At 47.4% G+C, this 23802-nt stretch overlaps 1 protein-coding gene across 3 annotated transcripts; it reads right to left on the reverse strand.

The window, feature by feature from the left end:
- Nucleotides 1-476: 476 nt before the first annotated feature.
- LOC101946694 (serine protease inhibitor Kazal-type 5-like) lies at nt 477-22179 on the reverse strand. 3 transcript variants are annotated; one of them, XM_005299982.4, is made up of 14 exons: nt 21984-22179; nt 20681-20706; nt 19306-19442; nt 18638-18704; nt 16402-16532; nt 14933-15020; nt 12724-12815; nt 10957-11056; nt 7548-7675; nt 7135-7198; nt 6126-6247; nt 3759-3807; nt 1971-2019; nt 477-1243 (listed from the first exon to the last, which is right to left on the reverse strand). In XM_005299982.4, the coding sequence occupies exons 1-13, from the start codon at nt 22171-22173 to the stop codon at nt 2017-2019; spliced, it is 1197 nt and encodes a 398-aa protein (XP_005300039.3). In that variant the 5' UTR covers nt 22174-22179; the 3' UTR covers nt 477-1243; nt 1971-2016. The 3 variants fall into 3 exon arrangements, with proteins under 3 accessions (XP_005300039.3, XP_005300038.3, XP_065411262.1); XM_005299981.4 differs by having other exon boundaries at nt 1971-2022; XM_065555190.1 differs by lacking the exon at nt 20681-20706 and having other exon boundaries at nt 1971-2022; nt 19306-19467; nt 21980-22096.
- Nucleotides 22180-23802: the final 1623 nt, after the last annotated feature.

Here is a 23802-nt window from a genome sequence, read left to right on the forward strand (position 1 = left end):
GTTCGCATCACTTCTGCCCTTTACACCTTGCACTGTCTGCTGTCCAGTAGTATCTGCCATTGTGAGTACTGCTGGGGGAGCGTTTGCCAGGAGGATGCAAAAAGGAAGCCGTATTTTCATATTCCAATCAGCTCTTAGATGATGAATCCCTAGTGAGATGGGCTCTGATTCAGCACGCATTGACCACAGCCAGAAACGTCCGATGGTTGCAATGACCCTACCTCGTGCAACACATTTCAACCTGGCTGCCCCAGAAGACGAGATCCAAAGGCACCCTGGGCCACCCTGCAGCGACGCCAGCAGCTGTCCGCTTGCTAGTGCTCTTCATGCTTCTGAATTCCATCCAGAATCAGGGCCTCTCAACCCCATGTCTGGACGAGACTAGAAGCTCCCACAATGGCCAGAGGACAGACTGCAGGGAGGAGTGGGGGAGCCGTCTGGTTGCTACGGCAACAATAAAAGAATCATTCTCATCCTAAGATTAACACACGCTGCGTTTTATAGTGGCCAGTCCCCGGCAGACCTCAAAGTGCTTTACAGACACAAGCCAGGGAAGCCTCACAACAGCCCTGTGAGGTAGGGAAGTATTTTATTAATCTCCTTTTTGCAGACGTGGGAAACAGAGTCACAGAGGGGCGAAGTCACTTACCAAAGGCCGCGCAACGCGTCAGTGCAGAGCCCCGAGCCCCTGACTCCCAGGCCCATGCGGTAACCACTAGACCATGCTTCCTCCCTTTTGGCGTGGCATCATCACAGGTTACTTACAGTAACTGGGAGTCCCATGTGTGTATTTATTCTCCCCCGGACTCTTCATGTGACCCACCAGAGTAATATCTAGGGGCAAAGCTCAATCCAGCTACCCATCCAGAGAGAGGGCTGTCCACTAACCTAATCTGCTACTTCTGTGGAGGGTACAGATCAAGTGCTGATTAAACCCGTCCCTCAAAGGAGGCCTAGTGGAGAAAAGTAACAGGTTTCTGCTGAGTTTACTTTATTGAAGCAGCACAGTGAGATATAGTGGTGTGAGGAGAGCGGAGAATGGGACTCCCCGGAGGGACCACAGAATCAGAGGAGCTAGAGCTGGGAAAAGACTGACTGGGCCATCTAATGCCATCTCCCTACACCTGAGCCAGTGCCGGACTGTCCCCTAGAGAGTGTAGGAGGAGGACGAAGGCAGGTTTTGCAGCACTGAGGATTAGAGCAACTTCCTTGATGCTTAACATCAATTCTTCCATGACTTGCCCTGGAGAGAGAGGGAGACAGAGCGCTTAGTGTCATCGTCCTGGAGGGCAAAACCTCTCTAAAGAGCGCTCGAAAAACCAAACAGTGCCCAACTCGCTGCCCTCCTGGGGGAATCTAGCCCCACAGGCATGGCCCTGCATTACGAGGGGCCAGGGAGCAACACGCGCTCTGCAAAGCAGGCAGCCTGCGCCTCCCTTCCCCTGGGCAGCTCGGCCTGAGAAGGCTTGCACTGCGGCTGCAGGCGCTGGGATGGTTCGCTCGGGGGGTTCTCCCCAGTACCCATGCACACCTGGGCGCTCTCACAGGCCCAGCTGCAAGCCTCCCTGGTTACCTGTACTGGGGAGGGATTCCCTCTGTCCCCATTTAAATCCCATCACCGCCCCCAAAGAAACGACATCGCAGGGCCCCTCTCTTTGGGTGCAGAGGGGTGGGTAAGGCTCCCCGCAGAGCCTACCAGCCAAGTGCCAGAGACCATGTAGGATTTGGGCTGCAAACCCTTGTTCTGGGGCTGTGCTCTGACCATAATGAACAAAGCAAAGATCTGGGCTTTCTTCAGAATCCCTGGGTGAAATTCAGTGTGGTTTGTGTTCTGCAGGAGGCCAGCCTAGATCATTGCCAAGGTCCCTTCTGGCTTAGAAATGTACGAGTCTATGAATCTGGACATATCTGTCTAGGTGCTTTTATGGCCCCTCGTCACAGCAGCAGGAGCTGAGCATCTTTGTCTGTACCTTTGTCACGCTTCTGCTTTGATACTTGCTGGTGGTCTGAACTCCTTTACTTCTGGGAAGAGAGAGACAGAGCAAGAGGTGACCCTATCTGACTGCGTGAGCCTTGTTATGTTAAATAGGCACGTGGTCTTATGATTTATGCATTCATTTGTTGTGTGTTAACAATGTGCACTTGGTGTTATACATTGAAACAACATTGTGGGTCACAAAAACGGTCAAGAAAACTGGGAACCTGCCAGCTAGAGGAAGTACACACAACTTCAGCCTGAAGCTAACAACAATCGTTACTCACTTACGACTCGAGCACCTATTTTTTTCACTTTTTCTGTCTTCTCTTTCTTCCTACATTATCAGTCTGTCTTTGGTTGGGAAAATTGACTTGACAAAGCTAACAGCTTTGTAAGAGAGCTGAGAATGTCTGGGTGCAGCCCTGTAAACATTTCCATCATGTAAAAAAAGGGTTAAGAAAGAAAAACTGGATTTGCAAGTTTTTTTTCTGATGGGTTGTATAAAATAGAGAATGTGAAGCACCATGAGTGTGGTTTTTAAGTAGTGAATGCCTTATGACAAGAGAAAGAATCCTGGAGTTTTCAGTACTAGGAAAGAGATGCGCTGTAACAATTTATTAATCCACGTGGGATTACAGCACCATTGACTCAAAAAGCAAACTACTCATTGGTTGGCATCAGGCCCAAACCAAGAACCCAGAGAGGCGCTCGTCTGGGACAAGGCAGAGCACAAAACCCAGCGTGAAGCATGTGAGAGCTAGGCACAAAGCATTCTCCATTTGGGGTATCTGACTGTGCAACAATCTTCAGAAGAGATCAGGTGAATCCAGGGTCTGGCCATTTAGAAATGTTGCAAAGCCTTACTCTCTCAGAAAGCCTTTCCACCAGAAGTGACGCTCGCAATCTGAAACCCCTTTTATTCCCAAATCCCTGCCGACCCCCTTCTCCTCAAAACACCCTACTCCAAGCAGAGTTTTGACATCGAAAAGGGAGATATTCCAGGGACTCCTTGAAGTCCCCTAGGGTCTTCTGCATCGCTATTGATTTTACGTGGAAAGCACCCAGATACTATGGTGATGAGTGGTAGTATAAAACCCTAAAACAGTCTGAACCCCAGCCTAAATGTAATCCAGATCTAAACCCCGTTTCCTTGCTCTGTCTCTAATTCTTTCCTGTCTCTCTCCCCATAGTTTTAGGGCCGTAGCAGCAGATAGACACCTCAGTTGCCAACTTTCACGTGGTAAATTAGCTCCCGGACTTTCATAATAAGCCAAAAATCAAGCTAATCCCATTTCAAAACAAGGCCAAAACAAGCCAATCCCTAAGAATCACAACACTCTATGTGATTAGTTCCCCCGGTGTGCAGTCTGGGACTGTGGTGGGCCTGCTGTGCACCCCTGACTCTCCCCCCCCTTACCCCTGTTGCCCCTTGCCCCTGCTTGCTGGGAGCCAATAAAAAAAAAAAAACAAGCAACAAGCTACAAGCCAAATACTAGCTAACAAGCAACTCACAAGCCAATTAAGCCAAAAACAAGCCCAATTTCTGTGTTTTTTTCACAGGTTTGGCATGTCTGGTAGACACGTGTCTTATCATTGTTATGTTACCAATGTGAATTATTTGCACAGCGGTAGTGCCTACGGGCCCTAGTCATGCACTGGGTCAGTATCGTGCCAGGCGCTGTACAAACACAGAACAAAACGATGGCACTTGACACAGAGAACCTACACTGTTCTTGCATCTGGCCTCACTTGAATTAATAAGTAAAAGAGCTGGACAAACCTGAGCGCATGCTCCTATATGCTTTATACCAATCTCAGATCTTGTTTTCCTGGGGAAATAAAAGTCAGAGGAAGAGATTAGACAAGATGAATGCTCACTTTCCTCTAGGGAGTCACAGCTCTCCAGAAGTCACCACACATTAGCTAATTTCAGACTCCAAGAGATGGGATTTATTACAATTTCCTTGGGACAATGTCTGAGTTCTCCCCAACTTGAGGAGGATTCATTCTCTCTATCTGTACGTCTCTGTATTTCCATTGGGCCCATCACCATGGCTTCTGACACCCTTTCTGATACTGGAAGGTACCATTAGCAACTTTCCCCTACATTTTCATAGCAAATGTTAAGTATCAGAGGGGTAGCCGTGTTAGTCTGAATCTGTAAAAAGCAACAGAGGGTCCTGTGGCACCTTTAAGACTAACAGAAGTATTGGGAGCATAAGCTTTCGCATCTGAAGAAGTGAGGTTCTTACCCACGAAAGCTTATGCTCCCAATACTTCTGTTAGTCTTAAAGGTGCCACAGGACCCTCTGTTGCTTATAGCAAATGTTAAATACCTATTTTCGCTTCCGAAGAAGGAAGGGTTCCTTACGCTGCAAGCTATGATCAATTGCAGTAGCTGTCATGCACCACTGAGACCCTGACCCAAATGGCTCCCAATTAGGAAATAAGAGAGGCCATAAGAGGGTTTCCAGGAAGTTGAGGTTATATAAAAGCGCTAGTCATGTGCCACAGAGCACAGCAAGCAGCACCAAGGTGAGCAACCAAGCACTCACTGTGCCAACTTTCCTGTGCTTGCAAGAGCTAATGTACTTTTCCCGTGGGTTCATTTGAACTCTCCTAGGTATGTTTGTAACAAGACAAGGTCATAGGAGGCTGATCTGATTTTCAATACATGGGAGATTCCTCTATTTGGGGACCTTTGTTTGCTGTGACAAGTCAGTTCAAATAAACCAAGCCAGCCACAATGCACTATGATTCACCTAAGGGCTCTGCTCTCTTCCCTTCAGCTGCTCCTGGTCAATCTAATCTCACTGCCCTGGAGACTCTACGCATACAACTGAGAGGAGATTTTAAGATGTCCCCCTTTTCCGTATACAGGTGTTGCGCCCTCGGCATCACATGCTCCTGGCTCTGCTGCTGAGGAAAGCTCGTCGGAACGTTCCACTTTCAAGGAATTAAAAAGAAAGGGAAGCCAGTCGTGTGATTAAAACACAAGACTGGTGCCTGGATCCTCAAAGGCATTACGTGCCTAACTCCCATTAACATGTGGACGTGGGAGTCTGTTCCCTGCTCAGCTGCAGGCCCCTGGAATGACCGTGGCCACATTGCTGCTCTCTCTATGCAAACAGAGGAATAATTGTGCTCCCATATTTCACAGGGCGTGTTGTGCAGTGTAACTCAGTCACGTTTGGGGATCCTGCCACTGGAGGGGTGAGGGCAAAGGAGAGCCAGGGTATTTGTATTTTCAGTAAATCTGGCACAGTTGCCTAGGAGAGACGCTCTTAGACTGAGCGGCCGGGACAGTGCCTAGGTAGGGCCTGGAGCGTGACCCACCCAAGCATTCAGAGAGTGCCGTTCCCATTGGAAACGTCCCAGAATTTCTCATTTGGGGAACTGTTTCAATAGCTGCTCCGCGTCAGAGCAGAAACTAAAACATCAGCATGTCCTATGGGATGAAAAACCCACTTTCCATAGGGTTCAAGACCCTACAAGTGCCAAGGTCACCAGTGGGGAAAGCGCTCAAGCCAACCAACATCCACTCTGGGCAGCTGCCACTAGATAGCATCAATCCCACACGCTTAGCTGGTGCATTACCGAATTCAGAAATAACGACTTTGGCAGAGAAGGAAAACTGAGATCACCTGCACTGAATCGATCTACGAGACAAGTCAGGAAAATTAACTCTTCTCCTGCCACCATGCAGCTTGGGGGATTACCTGACTCATTAGAGCTCCCTTTCTAGAGTAGCTCTGAAGAACATTTGATGAGTCACTTATTCAACAATTTTCACACGAATTACCCAAGGAATCGTTTTTTTCATTATTTACCCAGCTGGCTTCCTCTCAACTCAAATGACTTTACTAAAGTCACAAGGGAGGTACGGGTCATCCAGCTGTCCAGGAGTCAGGGGAGCAGAATTCTATTCCTGGCTCTGCCACTGATCTCCTGCGTGACCTTGGGGAAGTCATTTAGCCTCACTGTTCCTCATTTTCCCAATCTGTGAAATGGGGAGAATATCACTTTGAGATCCACCTACAAGAAGAGCTCTATATAAGAGCTAGCTAGCTATATTTTAATAAAAAGGCAGGAAGAGCAGCCTTGCCCAGAGGAGTATATGCTTCAAAGAGGGTATTAGTGTACTCACAGGATTCGGTCGCACAGCATACACTCGCTGCTGTGGGTCACACCATCTGTGCCACACACCATCTGGGAGCTCCGGGTGCACAGTACTCTCCCTTTGGTTTGGGGGTACTGACTGCAGTTGACCTGTTGATATGACACAACAGAATACTGGGGTGAGCGGTCACCCTGGGAGAACGCCCCTGCCCTGCTCTCTTTGTGGGTTTGAGAATGGAAGGAAAGTCAGCGGGTGCCAGGTTTGGGAGATGTCCATGTAAATATTCAGCTTGAAGAAGAATATGTCTGGTTTTCTCTCTTGGGGTGGAAGACTGGGCTTGTCTACACTTACCGGGGGATCGACGCATCGGCGGAGACCTGCTAAATTGACCGCAGATCGCTCTCCCATCGACTCCTGTACCCCACTGGATCGAGAAGAGTAAGGGGAGTCGACGGGAGAGCGACACCGCATAGCATGAACCCCACGGTAAGTAGCTTTAAGCTATGTTGACTTGAGTTACGCTATTCACGTAACTCAAATTGCGTAGCTTAGATCACATTTCCCCTGTAGTGTAGACCAGGCCTTAGACAGTATAGGAAGGAGAGGTCTGCAGTCCAGTTCTAAACGTGAGTCACAACTGGGCCCTTTGTGGATAAAACGGCCTGACGGGAATCCAGCTAGTCAAAGCCACTCTGGGCCTGTTGGACGAAGAGTCAGCAGCCGCAGGACAAGTTCTGAGCTACCCAGGATGGGGCAGAGATGGAGACTATGTTTGCGGTCTCAGCTCTGCAGGGATGGCTAAGCGGGCAGCAGTGACTACCCGTTACCGTCCACATGCTGTTGTTTTATGCTACCACTCCTTTCAGGGGCAGGGACTATCCTTCGTCTTCATGTCCGTACAGCACCTCGTACAGCGGGGCCCTGATCCCTGCTGGGGCCGTGAGGCCCCACCACAACCCGAATAATACTATCTTCTGTCCATGACAACGAGAAGCATTGAGCAGTCCCTGGCGTTGTGTATGAAATGCAGCCTCACCTTTGCTGGAGCAGCGTTGGCACATTCCCCCTCAGACATTACTGTAATGCCGTTTCCAGTTCTCCTGCAGAAGGGCGAAAGGGTAGGGAATGACATGCAGTTACAGTGCCACCGCCCTCTCCCGGGAGCATAGCCAGGGTGAGTCCTTGGCACCTTCACCGCACTGGGCTGGGGCTTCCAAGTCTATGAGGACTTTTAAAATCACATTTTGCTGGGGCAGGAGGGGCCATGGACGCTTGTTGCATCGTAATTGACTGTCATCGTTTTAATCTTCCGCTCTTGCCTCTTCTGCTCTGTTTGTTTCATGGCAAGGCACCAAGGACCACGCACTGCTAGCCATGAGAGAAAGGACTACTCCATTACACTTGTAAAAGGAGAAAGGCAAGGTATTGGAAGCCGTTGCTCATACTCACCTCATCTCTGAACACAAGACGCATCTGTTGCTGTATGTTTTTCCGTCAGTGCCACAAATGGGTTCCCAGGAATTTCTGCAGAGAATTGCTTCACCCTTTATTCCATGCAGAATTCGCCTGCAGTCCACCTAAAAAGAGGGTGAAATAATATCTGATGTTTCTTTGCATCCTTATCCGGTTAGACTTTTTTTTGCGATTTAACAGAACTTGAGACCTATCCTCCCAGAAGGATTAAAATCATAGCATCTTCATTTACAACTACACTCCTCAGTAGCAGAGAACCATTAGGGTACAATGTTGCATACAACAAACACACACACCACAGCTCCTCTGATCTTTATTGAGACCACGTTTCAGTGTGTTAGGTCTCTCTCAGGGTCCGATTCACATAAGAAGATAACAGCCTACTTCTGCTACCTGCTAACAGAGTTATTCCTTTATTAGAGTAGCAAAAGCCTGTACAATTAGTGCTGAATGTATCAGGTTTCATCTTTGCTGACATCCCATGTCAGGGGATTATTGCATATACATTTACTGTAGAAGAAACGGCTGGGTGTTTTCTATACTGACCTCTTATGATGTTTGGTGGCTGCCTACCTACAAGGGATCGGGACTTTGATATCTGTCTCATCCGACAGACAGCACCCACCAGATGACAAAAAGGAAAACTGATGAGAGCTTGTCAAATAACACTAAAAACGATCAAAAAATAGGTATCGTGAGTTCACATTGTTGTTACTTGTGGGGCCATATTGGCCATTGTGTGTGAGTATTCAAACCAATGCTGGTTAATTTGTAAAAACTTCCAGGAATCCTGAAAGTTTCAGGGATTGTAGCCTGAATATTGACTGGTCAGGAATTCAGACCAGGAGGCTGAGAGTCATTCTTATTTAAAAAATTTCAGACATCCATTCAGAGAGCAGGAACAAGATCATGTGACCAGGCAACCAAACAAAATAAAGAATGTCAAGTGGACCAACTTGGCTTGCAAACAAGGCTGAAATTTGTTCATATCAGCTGCTTGCACCTCAAATATACGTTGATTCAGGTTCATTTTGTGAATGATTTATGAGCATTAAGATGGGCCAAGCTCATCACATAGTTTATTGAAAGAGCTCTAAAACTGGCACGACGTAAGCGGATTCCAAGCCCCCGGTGGCAATGTTGCAGGCACACGCCCACATGGCCTTTGACCCTTACCAAGCTGAGGTATGTGAACATGCACTAATAATTGTGAGCGATTAACAGGAGCAGTTACATGTGTCCCTCTTCTTTCCTTGCATCCATAAAGACAGAAGCATTTAGGTAAAGTCAACCCTGCCATCAAGTTACCATGTACATGCATCATGGTGAGGGGAAACACTCATGGCAAAAACAAAAAAAAAAGCAATTTCTCTAAACTCTTTCATCTCAAAGGATCCTAAAAGGTTTCAGATTCTTAGGCCCCAATCCTGCAAACACTTGCACACCTGCAAACCCTTAAGTAGACATGGCGCATTCAGCCAGGAGGGGGCACTGTCTCCCTCATACATACTTTATTCTGAACTAGTTCAGGTAGCCAAATAAACCAGTGGGAGAAAGAATGGAGTCTCTTCCCCTCTCCCGAGAGCTCACTTCAAAGCCAGTGCTGTGTGAAGAGGCAATCTGGCCAGGTTTGCAATGAGGAGGAGAGTTACATCTGGAAGAGAGGGGATTTTTAGCCTCTAAGCCAGGGGTAGGCAACTATGGCGCGTGTACCGAAGGCGGCACGCGAGCTGATTTTCAGTGGCACTCACACTGCCTGGGTCCTGGCCACCGGTCCGGGGGGCTCTGCATTTTAATTTAATTTTAAATGAAGCTTCTTAAACATTTTAAAAACCTTATTTACTTTACATACAACAATAGTTTAGTTCTATATTATAGACTTCTAGAAAGAGACCTTCTAAAAACGTTAAAATGTATTCCTGGCACGTGAAACCTTAAATTAGAGTGATAAATGAAGACTTAGCACACCACTTCTGAAAGGTTGCCGACCCCTGCTCTAAGCTATAATCACTGTGCATAGCTCCAAATATTTTAAATCCTCTCCAACTTGCCGGTATTAATACCGGGGAAAGGGATTCTCATTTTCTGATTTTATCGTTGATTGCTCTGGGGAACACAAAGAACGAGGGATGCTGTTCTGAAGAATGTTATTACAAGACTTCCCTGTACAGCATCATCTGCTAATTCCATTAATGTGCCATTTGCTCCCGCTTCCATGCAATTAATGAAGTTAAACCAGACAACTGTGACCTTTGCAGGTCCCCGCTAGCCTCCTTCCTGTACTCAACACATTGCGTAGATCATCTGCCTTATGTGACAGTGTTCATATCCAAGGCAATTTGAAATCCTATCAAAGAGGATTCCTTGGAGTTGCATATCTCCCTCTAGTGGCTGGACCTCATAAGTGCATATTAGCCTACTACCGCTGCCCCCTGATGGAATTTGCTCCTTTTGTTCATGAGGTAGGGCCCATGCTTTTGGATCTGGAGTTCCTGGGTTCTAACCCTGCTGATGACCCACGAAAAACTAGGTAGTGGCTTTTACTCTCCAAACCAATTCCAGTTATTCAATAAAGTCCTGTTGTATCACAAGCCGCTCCATGTCCTTCACACTTCCATCTGGAATTCTGTTAGAAAATATAACCAAGCTGTCGCTAACATGGTTTGTTCATTATAACCCAGAGCTTGTCATAGAACATAGGAGCATCGGAACTGCCAGATTTGAACAGACACCAGGTCCATATACTCCAGGATTCTGTCTCTGACAGTGCCTAGTACCAGATGCTTCAGAGGAAGATCTCTGAATCCAACAGCAGGCAGATAGGGGCAGTCTGTCCCCCGCATTAGCCCTCATCCTAGTCCCTCGTAGCTAAAGATTAGGGTAACCATGAAGTTTTACATCTCTTCCAAAATTTTTGTTAGCATTAGTGATAACGCTGGATATTCTTGTAATCCACATAAAGGTCCAACCTCTTTGAATCTTGCTAGCTGCTTGGCCTCAATGACTTCCTGTGGCAATGAAATCCACTGTCTAATTATGCATTGTGTGAAAAAGTGTTTCCTTTTTGAATTTGCCACCTTTTCATTTCAATGAATGTGTCTTTGTTCTTGTGTGGAGGACAGGGAAAACAGAAGCTCTAATCTACCTTCTCTAAACCATTCTTTAGTTTAGAGACTTTTCTCGTGTCCCCTGTTCTCCATCTCCTTTTTAAGGTGACAATCCCCATCTTTTCAATCTTTCTTCATGAGTGTTTAGCCAGACTCCTCATCAGCCTGACAGCCCTGCTGTGAACCAGGGCTGATGGCTTGCGACTCCAGTGCCAACTAGACACTTAGAGATTGCCCCTTTGTTCCTGGATTTTGCTAGAGAGTGAAGTTAGATTTACCGGAATGATAATGCCGTTGCCAACACCTTGGTTCTCTCTTCCGTTGCTGCCAGACTGTGTTCCACAGTCTCCACCGTACGGAGCTGTGCCTTGCTGCATGCTGGAAGGAAGGGAGAGGTAGAGCATGAGCTTCTTGTAGTGTAGCCCTGGCAGTAAAGCCTCTAACAAGGGTGAACGCACAGACATCAGCTTCCTGCCTGTTCTTATTAGATGAGATTTCTCTAATACACCTTCAGGATCCAATTTCCAGGTCACCTACCTGCTTGGCGCTAAAACGAAGCTTTCTATGGAGCTGTTCCCCTCCATTCTCATTGTGTTTTCCTCCCTCTGTCTGGTCTTTTTAAGGGGTAGGGGACTGGGCAAATGACTTTGGTCCCTCATTGGAAAAGAAAGCCTAATATGGATTATCTCCATTAAGGTTACGTTGAAACAGGAGAATGGCTGCCATCAGGCAGAGGCAACTCATGGGCAGGGTGGGGGACATGCTGGGTCACATGCTTCCCCCCCACCCCCAGATTTGCTGCTTGGCTTGTAGTGAGCATGCTCACACAGACTGAGCATGGTCAGTAACACTGTGGAAGCTGGCTGCCCTCCCTCTGCCCCTCCCCGCCCCCACTATCAGCAGGCATGGGTCATTTCTTCCATCGGGGAATCTTTGATCCAAAGACAATCACAGACAGAGTGGAAGTCAGTGGATGTGCCCAGTATTCTTTCAGACTCGATGGAAGGAGCAATTAAACTTGTTTACGGAGTAGAGATAGGTACAAACAATGAAGGGACTGCCCAAGGCACGTGGCAGGTTAGAGCTAAATCATGTGTGTGGAGGGGTTTCCCTGATTACAAATACAGTGGCTAGCAGATTGGTTGCAGGCTTTGTGTGCTGAAGGCAGAAAGCCAGGAGGAGGAGGAGGAGGGAGTTGTGAACATGACCCTGAAAAGAGAAGGCAGAAAGACAAAGCTTCTTGGGCACAGAGCCCTTTGAACTGGCAGACTAGGGGATTTTGGAGTGAGGAAACAGCCTGCTATAGTATTCTCCTGTGGTCAGGGCAACAGGACAGTGGGGACATGTCTGCAAGAAACAAGACTGCACCACGAGTAAACCTGACTCTTATCATCAATGTCTCCTCCTGGTGGAAACAGCCCTGCAAGGCCTCGCGTATTGGCTAAGTGCTCAGGCCAAAGGGGCAACAATACTCTAGTCTCTGATGTCACTCACTGCAATGAGCACACCTGTCTGAACACCCAGCACCCATCCAGGTAGGAACGCAGGGACCCTGTGCTCTACATGCTGCTGTTTGATGGAGCGATCACAGAACAGCATGAGCCTGGCTCTCGGAAGGAAGAGACCACTGCAGGGGATAGCTGGCATCAGTGAAATTGGAGCCCAGTTCTGTCTGCCTTTCCCAATGAGCGGTGGCGACACGGCTCCTTGGCGTAGGGTGGGCATGGTGGCGGAGAGACACCGTGCATTTAAAAGTTGCTCCAATATTCGACAGAGTGCAAACCACTGTAGCTTAGGTTAGTGTTATTCCATTATTATCTGGGGATCGTTACTGTTGGCTAACATCAAAAACATTTCTCTGGGAGGACAGACAGATCAGATATGGGGGGTCAGAAGCTGGAAATATTTCTCTCCACTAAGAGTTAGTGCCATAACTTGTAACTTTGCCTGATTTCAGGCTGTTACCATGGTGGGGGCTAGACTGGGACAGCAGCTCGAACCATTGCTTGGGTCATTCAGAAGTAGCTATGTGTTTCCATACTCACCCTCCACACCCGCCATTTAGTCCACTATTGCCCTGAACAGCCTGGCCATTGGCAGAGCAGGGAGAGGTCCCACCAGACTGGCTGCAGCTGTTCTGTGAAAGGGACAGAAGCACATTGGATGTGGGGTTTCCTCTGGGCTCTTCTATAATCTTTGAGATCTTTCTGCCACTCCAACCACCCTCGCATCAGCAATGAAACTCCTGGCTGGGACTAGGAGCAGCACATCTGATATTCTGTTCCGGTCAGGCTCTGATACGCACCAGAACCTGTGGCGTGACCAGAGGTAAGACTTCTGTGAGCCCTGATCCACCATTGCCTTGCTCCTTGTGTCATTGTTTCCACCAGTGCAGAGTGTGTGTGGGTGAGAAACACTATCCAATCTGAATGCACCCACTTTGCACTGGTGTCAATGGTGCAGGTTACTGGTGAAGTGGGCCTTACATTCAGTGCTTCCCAGTGTGACCTGCTATGTTAGCATTAGTGGGAGTGGGACCCAGAGCAGCTTGCACATGGGGTTGGTTTAGAGCAGCGGTGAAGTTCCCTCTATCTGTAAACTCCCTAAGCAGGCAACTCCGTGCACAGCCAGCCTGAGCACAACGATAACAATGCACAAAGCAAATATCACCCAGCCGTGGCACACGGTCACGGTGCAGTAATAAGCAACACAACAAAAGCCAAATGTAACCAGCCCAAAACCTGGTGTGAAAGCCCAGAACAGGAGAGGGGATTGGGGCGGAACAAACAGGGACTGCTCACTGCTCTCGGGAGCAGAGCAAACGGGCCTGCATTGTGACAACTCCTGGAATGAATAGGGACCGGGAGTGACAAAGCTGCTGTGAACTTGCTGAAGGTGAGAGCGTTACGGGAATGGGCTCAAAGATAAATACACCTGCAGAACGAGCGGAAAGAGGAGGACACCAGATACACATATAATGCAGATGTAAGATCACTAGAGAAAAGTCTCCCATGGAAAAGCGTTGGCTACAATCAATGCAGGGACACAAAAATCCATGGAAAAGATCCAAAACCAATTGCAGGCCCCAAACATCAGAGTGCCAGGAAAATTCCTGTCCCCAGGGAACACAGGACCCTTAAAACCGTGGGACTATCAGGGGGAGGTAGATTCTACATGCTCTGGAGCAGTCCTGGGTGTCACCATGGAGGCAGGCCCACTGGAGTTACCTCCACCCAGAACTATCGGCTACAATTCCTCCAGGAGGAAGAATGAAGGCCAACAGTGAGACTTGTGCAACCTTCAGGCTGCACAAAACTTTCGTTGTAAAAACGCAGCAGATGGCTCACCAGCCTGGCCTGAAAAGCAGTTTGTTTCTGTTCGCTGCATTCTGAAAACCACATAACCGGAATATAAGGGAGGTGGGGAGGAAAACTGGCTGAATCCACAGACAACACTAAATTATTACAAGGATATCTCAAAAAAGAAATCCAAGCTGAAGGGCCATTTTCATGACCGAGAGTGTGTCAGCACAAGACTGCATTGAACGAGGAGTTTCTCTCATCCTGAACACAGCAACTGCCTTGTTTGTTTCCAGGCTGGGTCCCCCTCTGCTCAAACCACAGAAACCACTTTCCTCGGGGAGACAGGGCGCGGTGCCGCACCCGGTGTAGCCAGCAGGAGTTGTGCCATTGACTTCAATGGAGGCGGAATCAGGCTCAGAGTGAGTAACCGCCTTCGTTCATCTGATTAAAACTCTTTTCTCCTTGCCCTTCCCCGCCACCTCTGTGCAGCCTTCAACGGTGCAGGTCACTCCATCCTCAGGAACCACCTCCATAGCTACGCAGGCCTGTCCGATCCCCTCCCTCCCGGCTTTGCTCCGATGGCGCCTATCATGCCATTCCCAAGATAGAAACTACGACCGGCATCAGGAAGCTACATGAACGTTACTCTTCCAAATATTGCGAAGGGCATTATGTCTTATGTCCTCCCGCTGAACTCCCAGCCTGGTGAGAACGACAGTCCTTGGCTATGACCTGCACTTTGATCTCCTACCAAAGCAGCAAGACAATAAATAATAAAATTAAATACCAGGCCACTAGGCATTCGAAGGAGAATCTGGGTTTCCTTCCACACAGTGGTGAAGTACACAAGGACTGCGCCACTGTCCAGAGAGCATCAATGTATGTCCGTTACCTTAGTGTAAAGGGAAAGCGCTCCTGGGCAGGTAGCAGTCTGCACAAAGCTGACCCTCACCTGATTCGTGCTCTTCCCGTGAAGGCTGTTCACAGTTGGTTGTAGGGTATTTCTCCCAAAATGGATGCCTCTTTGAGCTTCTTGTTTGCTGGAAGAAAGGGACAGGGAGAGAAGGTGAGCCCAGGACTGGCTGACTCCCACTTGCAGCTGAATCCTGTTTGTTCCAAAGCTCAACTGAAGCCTGAACAAAAATTCACTAGAAAACCAGTGCAGAAAACAGCAGAACAGAGTGAAATACGCAACCAAACAAGTCAACTGAAAAACAGGAGCGGGGGGGGGGGGGTGGGAAGGGGGGTAAAATTTGAATGGAAACTAGATAGCCTGTATGCTGTGTACTGCCCGATTTGGGGGGGGAGGGGTTCCTAACCTTCATACATGACATAGGCTGCATGAACAACATGAGTGGATGATTGAATTGAATGCAGGGCCGGCTCCAGGCATCAGCTTCTCAAGCAGGTGCTTGGGGCGGCCGCTCCGGAGAGGGGCGGCACGTCCAGGTATTCGGCGGCAATTCGGCGGATGGTCCCTCACTCCCAATCGGAGCGAAGGACCTCCCGCCGAATTGCCACCGCCGATCGCGGGTTTTTTGTTTGTTTGTTTGTTTTTTGTTTTGGCTGCTTGGGGCGGCCAAAACCCTGGAGCCGGCCCTGATTGAATGACCCTACAAAAAACCACGGATTCCAGTTATGGCATTACTGGGATATGGTTCATACCAAGTCAAAGGAGCTTTGAGACCCCTCTGCCACATCAAAGCATGCTGACAATTTCCCAAATCTGCAACTTCCCTCACCCAGGAGGTTTGCCCACCCTCAGTGAGCATGACAGGTGTGTGCTGGGGAAACACCTCTGTTGAGCTACATGTAGAAACACTACTTCGGGGCATAACAGAATTCAGATAGAGTGCCTAATACAATTTTGAACCCCCCTCCATATTCCCTGTACACCCATCAAAATGTCCATGCTACCACACACCACCGTCTCCTAATTAAACCCACAAGTTCCTGGTGGCTCTGTGCTACTCTCTGAATTTCTTTTCCCTGTTCCCACTGCACGCTACATCCCAATTGAGATGGTGCCTTCATATCAGTGCTGCAATTGCAGATGCACCAAGGAAGCTGAGTGGGGGACATATGGACGGCACAGGAGATGAGTGGAAGACATTACGGGAGCTGCCAATAGCAGAGAGAACTTCCCCTCTAGGTGACTTTCGATCTTTACCCCACATCTCCTGGGCTTTACTTCTGCTCTGCTGCTTCTCACCTGGCCCCGGGGCCTTCGCACCAAACAGAAGGAGGAAGAGGGGCAGGTGCTGGAGACTTACACAGTAGCACCTCATGTGGGGCCACTTGGATTCAGGGATCTCAAAAGCACAGCGTGGGTGGGGACTCTATACCCGTGAGTTGCTCCGACTTGGAGCACGTGGTTCCACCTTTTGCTTGAGTTACTTGGAGGAAAGTTTCTGTACTCACAACTTATTTGCACACATAAGACACTTGTTGCTGTGCTGCCGGCCAGAAGAGTCACGCACAGGGTCATTCTCTTTTGTGCAGGTGAGGTCTCCGTTCGCGTCGACTTGTGATCGATATTCACTGCAGTCATCCTGCAGAAGGGAGTAGAACATTTCATGCAAGGTCTTTCCCGTGTTCTACTGGCTGAGTTTTTGGAAACATTGGCTCTCTCGCCAGGAAAGTATTACAGCACAACAAATGCAAGTATTCTAGCACTTTTCCCAAAACTCTTAACATACAGAGGGAGCAGGGATAACAATTTAACTTACAAACAGCTCCAAAGCAGCCCTGATTCTGCACATATCATTAAAATGGATTAAGAAGCAGTTAAATCTAAATGCACAATGCAACACACCAAACAAAACATGTAAAAGCCCAACAGCAGAAGTGGAAGGTGGCTTGGAGGAGGGTGGGTAAATCTGGTCACTGGTCTGAAACACTATTTTGTTGACATATCCAATGAATCCTAGTAGATTAGCGAGGCACGAGTTTTCCTCTACAGAAGCCACGCTGATTGGTCCTTGTCATATCACACTGATGTGTTGGATAATTCTATTTTTAATCATCATTTCAGTCATTGTAGCTGGTACTGAAGTAAGGTTCACTGGTCTGTAATTCCCAGGATCTCCTCCCCTGCCTTTTAAAAAGTTGTGTAACATTTGCTACGCTCCAACCATCTGATATATTTTTAACAGTTCAGTCATTTCATTCTTAGGTTCCTTCACAACTCTTGGATGTATTCCCATTGCTCCTGGTGACTTGCTGCTCTTTATCAATTTGTTCCTGCACCTTTATTCTATCAGCTATCATTTATAAACTTGGTTTCAAACAGGGGTGTGGGCAAGACCCTTTGTCCTAACCATAAAACCCAAAATTTTTGAATAGGTTCTAAATTAGGAAAATAGTTCTCCCAACCCTCACAAGTGAACACACTGATAAAGAGCTGAAACTGCAGGTAACAAAAACATCATTACAGGCTCACATGACTGAGGGGCAGTCATTTAACCTCCTGTATCCTGTGACTTTATGAATGAAAGCACAAAGCCACTCTCTCTCTCTCTCCAGCAACTTCTGCAGAACAATCTGCTCGAACACTTTCAGTCTGGATTTTGCTCTCCTCTGGTTTATTAATGATCTCCATATATAATTCACAACACTCCAGACTGTTCACAACTTTCCAGGATCTATCAGGTACTTATCTAGCCCCCTTTATCATAACCTCTGAGTGCCTCATGATTGTTAATGTATTTATCCCCCCAACACTGCTGTGAAGTAGGGAACAGACAGGGAACTCAGGCTCAGAGAGACTAAGTGACTTGCCGAAGATCACACAGGAAGCCTGTGGCAGAGCAGGGATTTGACCCTGGGTCTGCTGAGCCTCAGGCAAGCACCATTGAACCATCCTTCCTCTCTCTGGATCGCACTTGACTAAGCTCGGGGGAGTTTAGATTAGATTTCTCATGGAACAGCTTTCCCCATCTCCCTTGTGGATTTTTAAAGTAGCCTGGACTCTCTAGGGTTAAAAGCTTTCACCATTTATTCAGAGAAAGAGTGAAGTGGGGACGGTACCCATATGATCTGACCCCTTGACCCAAACCACTCCACTTATGGACATAAAAAAAGCAAAGGGGGAAAAGGACCAAAAGACGCACTGCCTAGCAAACCAGCCATGTGAGAAAAGGGCCGGCCATGGAAGTCATCGAGATAAACGAGACACAATAAGGGCTGACTTACTCCCACACCCTGCCCTAGTCAGAGCTTCCACGCAGTGTTATTGCTATTAATTGTTTCTCAAGTGCCAGCAGCATGCTTGGAGCTTTACGAACAAGGCACCATCCCTGCACTGAGAGCTTACGCTCTAGATCAGACGCAGGCTGTACATTGCAGGCTGGCATGTATCTGAGAGGGACCATGAGCAGAATTACGTATCGCTTTGAATTCTGGTTTGCCAAACGCTGCTCAGACCTGGTGTTCTGCCTGCATGGTAACAACAACAGACTTTGGTCCTCATCCTGTGGGCAAATGGGCTTTTATGGCCCTTTACTCGCAGATTAACTGAGCTTGGGTTTCCCATCATAGCAGTTAAGGTAACCAACACAAGGCCACTGGGCCAGACACATTAATCTAACCTCTTCCTTTGGGTGCACACAGAAACCCTTCATGCTTTGGTAGCAATCAGGATAACCTTTAGCCTCACCGTTATTGTTGGGCTTCTGTTCACATTTCCTCCTTGACCCGTTAGTCCATTATTTACTTGACTTGCCCTGAAAGAAGGGGAGGCAGTGAGTGACAGGGAGTTGCACAAACCTCAGCTGGAAAACCAAAATAGCTAACGACTACGGGACTCATCCCGCAAACCTGTCCTAACTCCCGCAATGCCAGGCAACGGGACACAACTCAGGCTCTGAGTTAGCGACACCTGCACAAATTGCTTGGCCTCTCTCCATTTGCAGCTGCTCACCATTCTCTCTCTTTTCCCCCCAGACATTTCTGCCAGGCGTGTTCCATATCAAATTTCCCTTAAATGGCACATTTGCAAAACCAGAAGCTAAGAACATGCACTGATTTTTTTCTGGACATGTCCACTGTTATTTCCTGCCATTGCATTGTTGGCTTCAAAGGGTAACGGGATTCCTGGGGGGGAAGTGAAGGTTTTGGGGAGTCAGAAACTAACCTCTCTGAACTGGGGGTCAGAGGTTGCAGTATTATCCCTCAGCCAAGGGGTTATGCCATACAGATGGAATTAAGTCCCACGAGAGTAGGACTGAATCTGGAGGAGGAGAGGAGACATGGAAAACAACCAGTCTAGCAGCATGAGCTGTTGCTTTAGCTACTCTGATGCAATTGTTTATTTCTCATACTCACATCATCTTTCTACACATGACGCATTTGTTGGTGTGTGTTTCGCCATCGGGGCCACGGACGGGGTTGTTATCTCTATTGCAATAGAAATGCCCACTGCGTAAGAGCGGCCAAAATTCCATGCACTCATCCTGCAAAACCTAAAAGAGAGCATTGCATGGAGCGCTTCCTCCCTTACTGTGTGTGTGTGTGTGGGTGTGGGTGGGGGGGGGGGGGGGAATTTAAGAACTGTTATCAGAGCTTGACATTTTTCTGAACAGAGTGGTTAAAATTTCAGGACCTTTGCCCTTTCGAGGCAATAACCCATTCTTGTTGTGTCTTAGCATCCAGTCCTCATTGTCCATTATCCTGTCTTTAGCGCTTTCCACAACTTATTTAATACGGAGAACCACACAGCGGGGTCCAAAGAACTGGGTTTACTAACTACATGCAACATGCATAGCCTAACTACGTACATACACTGCTGCTCCGGCAGGGCTGTGCTGGCTTCTGAAACATAGTGAGGGCCACTAGAAGGCTGTCTCACCAACTATTTAAAGGCATACGACCCAGTTCCTCTATGCTACAACCTTGGAGAGAAGAGTGTACGTGGTTATAACCCAAACGACTCACCCTCCTGGAAATCCTCATGCCTGGCAGTGGAATGAGCTAAAAGCAGCCAGTGGAGAGGCGGGAACGCAACCCTAAAAGGGGCCGCTCAGTGCAGACGTGGTGATTCTAGCCGAGCAGAGCGACCAGCATGTGATTCAGTTATGAGAGATGAACGTCAACAAAGCATGAAGCTCTCAGCAAGCCGGATATTACGCTCTCTACCAGAACCTCAGCCAACGCCCTCGCAGGCGGACGGCTGAAAATGTAAACTGCGCAGAATTAATGTTCCAGCTAGTTACTGGTTTGGATTGCTCCTTATGGACGTGGGCTTTTACTGGGCACAAGCAAACGGGTCTGCATAAAATAAGAACTGAGATGATTCAGCTCAAATATTGAATCAAATCATTTTTTTGGAGATTCAAAAAAGTGGGTTTAAATTGCCTGGGTTTTAATTGTCACCAGCGTGGGGTGCCAGTTGGATCAGAAACAAAAGCTGTAAAATACCAAGAGAAAAGCATCTCTCACACTATCTCTCACCTGCATCTCATGAGATCTCTGGGCCAAATATATTCAGATAAGCATCCCAAAGCCTGGCTGTGAGCTACACCCATTATCAATGATGGAAGTTACGTCTCTGAGAGATTTACAGTCTCAGTTCTACACCCGGGGTGGGGGAGGGGTGGGAAATTCTGATCTTCTTTTAAAGTCTCCAGCCCTCTCATGTTATTTTTATGTGCTTTAACAAGCTAGCTTTGGAAACGTATCTAGCAGAAAGAGGTGGACTAACCTTATTTATATCTTTGCTGGCAACACCTGCGACAAAAACACAAACACAGACACAAACCATGAAATGTTATGAAGCCTGAGGAAAATGTAAGATAAAAGTATTCCTTTCATAAACTCAAATAATGGAAAAGATTGGATGAAAGCTAATCTAATGCACTCATGGGCCCAACGGATGTAACTTGTTAGCTAGTAATAGATCAGATTTTTCATGGCATGTAGAATTTGCCATTCCAGACCCACACTTCTGTACATTCCCCGTTTTCTCTCTCTCCTTTGCTGTGTTATTTTTCATGTTGTTAAAACCAAAGACTTGAAGACACTTCAGTTACTGCTTCTCCGCGCTAGACTCTAAATGTTTCGCTCCATCGCCTTGCCAGGGGCGCCAACCTCTATCAGATTTGGCTGTTTCTCCCACAAACCTCTTTGTCTTTTCTTCCACACCTCCACTTACACTTGGAACACCTGAGCTAACCCACACTACTTCTCCCTCTAAATTCCTCCTCAAGCCCCACTTTGACTGCAATGCCTGAAAGAAATGAGTCAACTAATAATGGCTCAGCAGAGGGGCAATTCGGGAGAGCTGATATAAGTATGCCCCTGCTAAATCATTACAAGCTGTAGATAGTTTTATCTTTCTCCCTGGTGTCACAGTGAACCCACAAGGAACTCGCCAGTACATCCCTTTCACAATGAATGGGTGCATGGTAGAAAAGGTAACCCCACAGCATCGGCCTTTTACTTAACATCCCAGTGTAGGTTACTGGGAAAATACATTCAGTGCTAACAGAGCTGGTGAAAAATTCCCATTTTCAGGAATTCAGAAAACCAGTTTACATTTTTGGTTCTGGCCTTGACTTCCATGTGCAAAAATTCAATTACCATTTTTTGTTTTTCTTTTTTGTAATCTGGACAGCAAATTGTCCAATCTCCACAAACAAAGTATTTTGACGGCAGAATTATATTTTTTCCCATCACAATGAGTGAAAGTGGATGCTCTCACACTGCTGATGGAATTCCATCCTTTTCATTTACCGGAGAAAAGGCCAGTCACCAATGGCAAAGTCATGCATAGTGCCAATTTCACAAATACTCATCAAAAAGCCAGTTTTGTTACAAATGCTAAGAACGCAAAAACGATGGAGCTTTTTCCTAATCCTGCTCTGGTTCTCTTTAGAACAAGCCACTTCTCCAGCTGGATGACATTTTAATCCCCTCAAGGACGCACCCTATCCTTCATCAAAGCTTCCTACGATTTGAAGTGTCATTTATATGATCCTGAGCAGATTACAGCAAAAGTTACTCACCTGAGAAGCAGCAGAAAGATGCCAGAGCAAGGAACACAAAGGTACCTGCTGTCTTCATAGTAAGGACAGTGGCTGTTGGCCTGTGTCTAGTTTGTATTGCGTGGTAAAATCCCAGTGAGAGAGTTTGGATCATATATTTATAGGTGGCCAGATACTCCGCCTTGATTGTAACTTTCCCAAGAACCATCATTAGTTGTGAAACCAGTTTGCTGAGGGGAGTTTCAGATTGTAATGATTCCATCAACACCATTAATTTCCACAGGGATGGAACATGTTTGAGTCATGCCCTGGATCTTGTCAAAGTTAGGAATTTACAAACGGATCAGGTCAATTTCGAACACAACCAGAGGCGTCTCACCATGGGACACTCTGCAGGGTGACTAGTGAAATCAAAGTGCTTATCTCGGTGCCTCATATTTTACATCCTATATTTGCAGGCAATAGCTGCTAGGGGTTCTGTTTGAACGGCCTGGTTCCAGTGATGTCAACAGGAGCTGGGGGGTTCTCAGAGCCTCTGAAAATCAGGCCGCTTTGATTTTGGGGCCTAGGAATGAATGTAAATGCCTAGCTAGCTCTAGGCATCCAAGTTTGAAAATGCTGGACTTGGTGCCCAGTTGAACAAGCCAAGCCCTTTCAGACACTCCTAGAGTTCGCACAACAGCAACACTACGGAAAACGCTCTGCAGCTCACCGGGATCCGGGATCCTTATCTCCTTCCAGCCGCTCCACGGCTTTGGACATGCTTCAAAAGACAGGACACTAGCACTGCTCATGTCACTCGTTAGATCCCACACGGGCACTGCTCCTCAGAAAGAAGACTAGCGTTTTTGTAAGGGTGGTGTTGTCATTGTATAAGGCAGGAGAGGCGAAATCTCATGAGGCTCCTAAGGACCCTTATGTGCCAAGCTGGGGCCTGTCTAGCAGAAAGAAGGTCCTAGAGAGGGCACAGAAAATGGCACGAAAGACAAGGCCTAAGCTCAAGAATGTGAGTCCTGCAGAAAGGAACAGGGAGCTGGTCTTGTTCTCAGTGGAAGAGAAGACTCTGTGGTGACAATGCCATTTCCCCAAATCAGGAAGAGATGGCTAAGGCTCAACGGTTGAAGGGCAGAGAAGTCCTGAGTGCCAGGAGGAGAAGCAGGTTTGGTGACCTTGACCTGTTCCAAGCAAAGAAGAGGAATCGCCTTCTCTGGAAGGGTCCCACTTTGTGCGTGGCAGGGAAGAGGGCAAGGGGACAGCCAGTTATTTCTGGCCTGGAGACCCTCTGGATGAAATGCCTCTTACAGGTAAGGAATTATCTGTGACCTGTGTCCAGGCACAACTAGCCACTACAGCTCAATTTCAATATGAATATTTAAAATAAATTGCTCTGGAACAATTTGCAGACTGAAGACCTAATTGCCAGAAACATTATTAATATTAATGTTCTTTCTGGCTGGATCCAAAGCCCCATTGAAAGACTTCCCTGGGCTTTGAGTCAGGTCCCTCTAGCACTTTTCATGTGTAGCCCCCAAAGTGAAGGTGAGTAACATCTCCCATCCATTTTGCAGGTGGAGAATTTGAGACACAGAGAAGCAAAGTGACTTTCCCAAGGTCACACCGAAGTTTATTGGCAGAGCTGGAGAACCAGTCCCCGCTTCCCATTCCAGGATCCTATCCACTACACCAGTCTGCTTCCGAATCACTTCAAGCAACATATACATGTGAGACAATCATATGCTGTTGAGGGACATTTTGTTAATAGAAATAAAGGGATCTGTAATGCCAAGTTTCAGAAAAGGAAAGAAAAGTGACCTCAGCAATCATCATCCCATAATTCTAA

The sequence above is a fragment of the Chrysemys picta genome, chromosome 8 (genome assembly GCF_011386835.1).
Source record: "Chrysemys picta bellii isolate R12L10 chromosome 8, ASM1138683v2, whole genome shotgun sequence".
NCBI classification, from domain to species: domain Eukaryota; kingdom Metazoa; phylum Chordata; order Testudines; family Emydidae; genus Chrysemys; species Chrysemys picta.

What these genes read in the sequence shown, in the direction of transcription:
- LOC101946694 (XM_005299981.4), bottom strand. Translation starts at nt 22,173, where the DNA reads ATGATGGTTCTTGGGAAAGTTACAATCAAGGCGGAGTATCTGGCCACC. An exon ending in CCAGCAAAGATATAAATAAG is followed by an intron (nt 19,443 to 20,680) that starts GTTAGTCCACCT and finishes GCTCTCTTTTAG; the next exon opens with GTTTTGCAGGATGAGTGCAT. An exon ending in CTTATGTGTGCAAATAAGTT is followed by an intron (nt 15,021 to 16,401) that starts GTGAGTACAGAA and finishes CCTTTCTTCCAG; the next exon opens with CAAACAAGAAGCTCAAAGAG.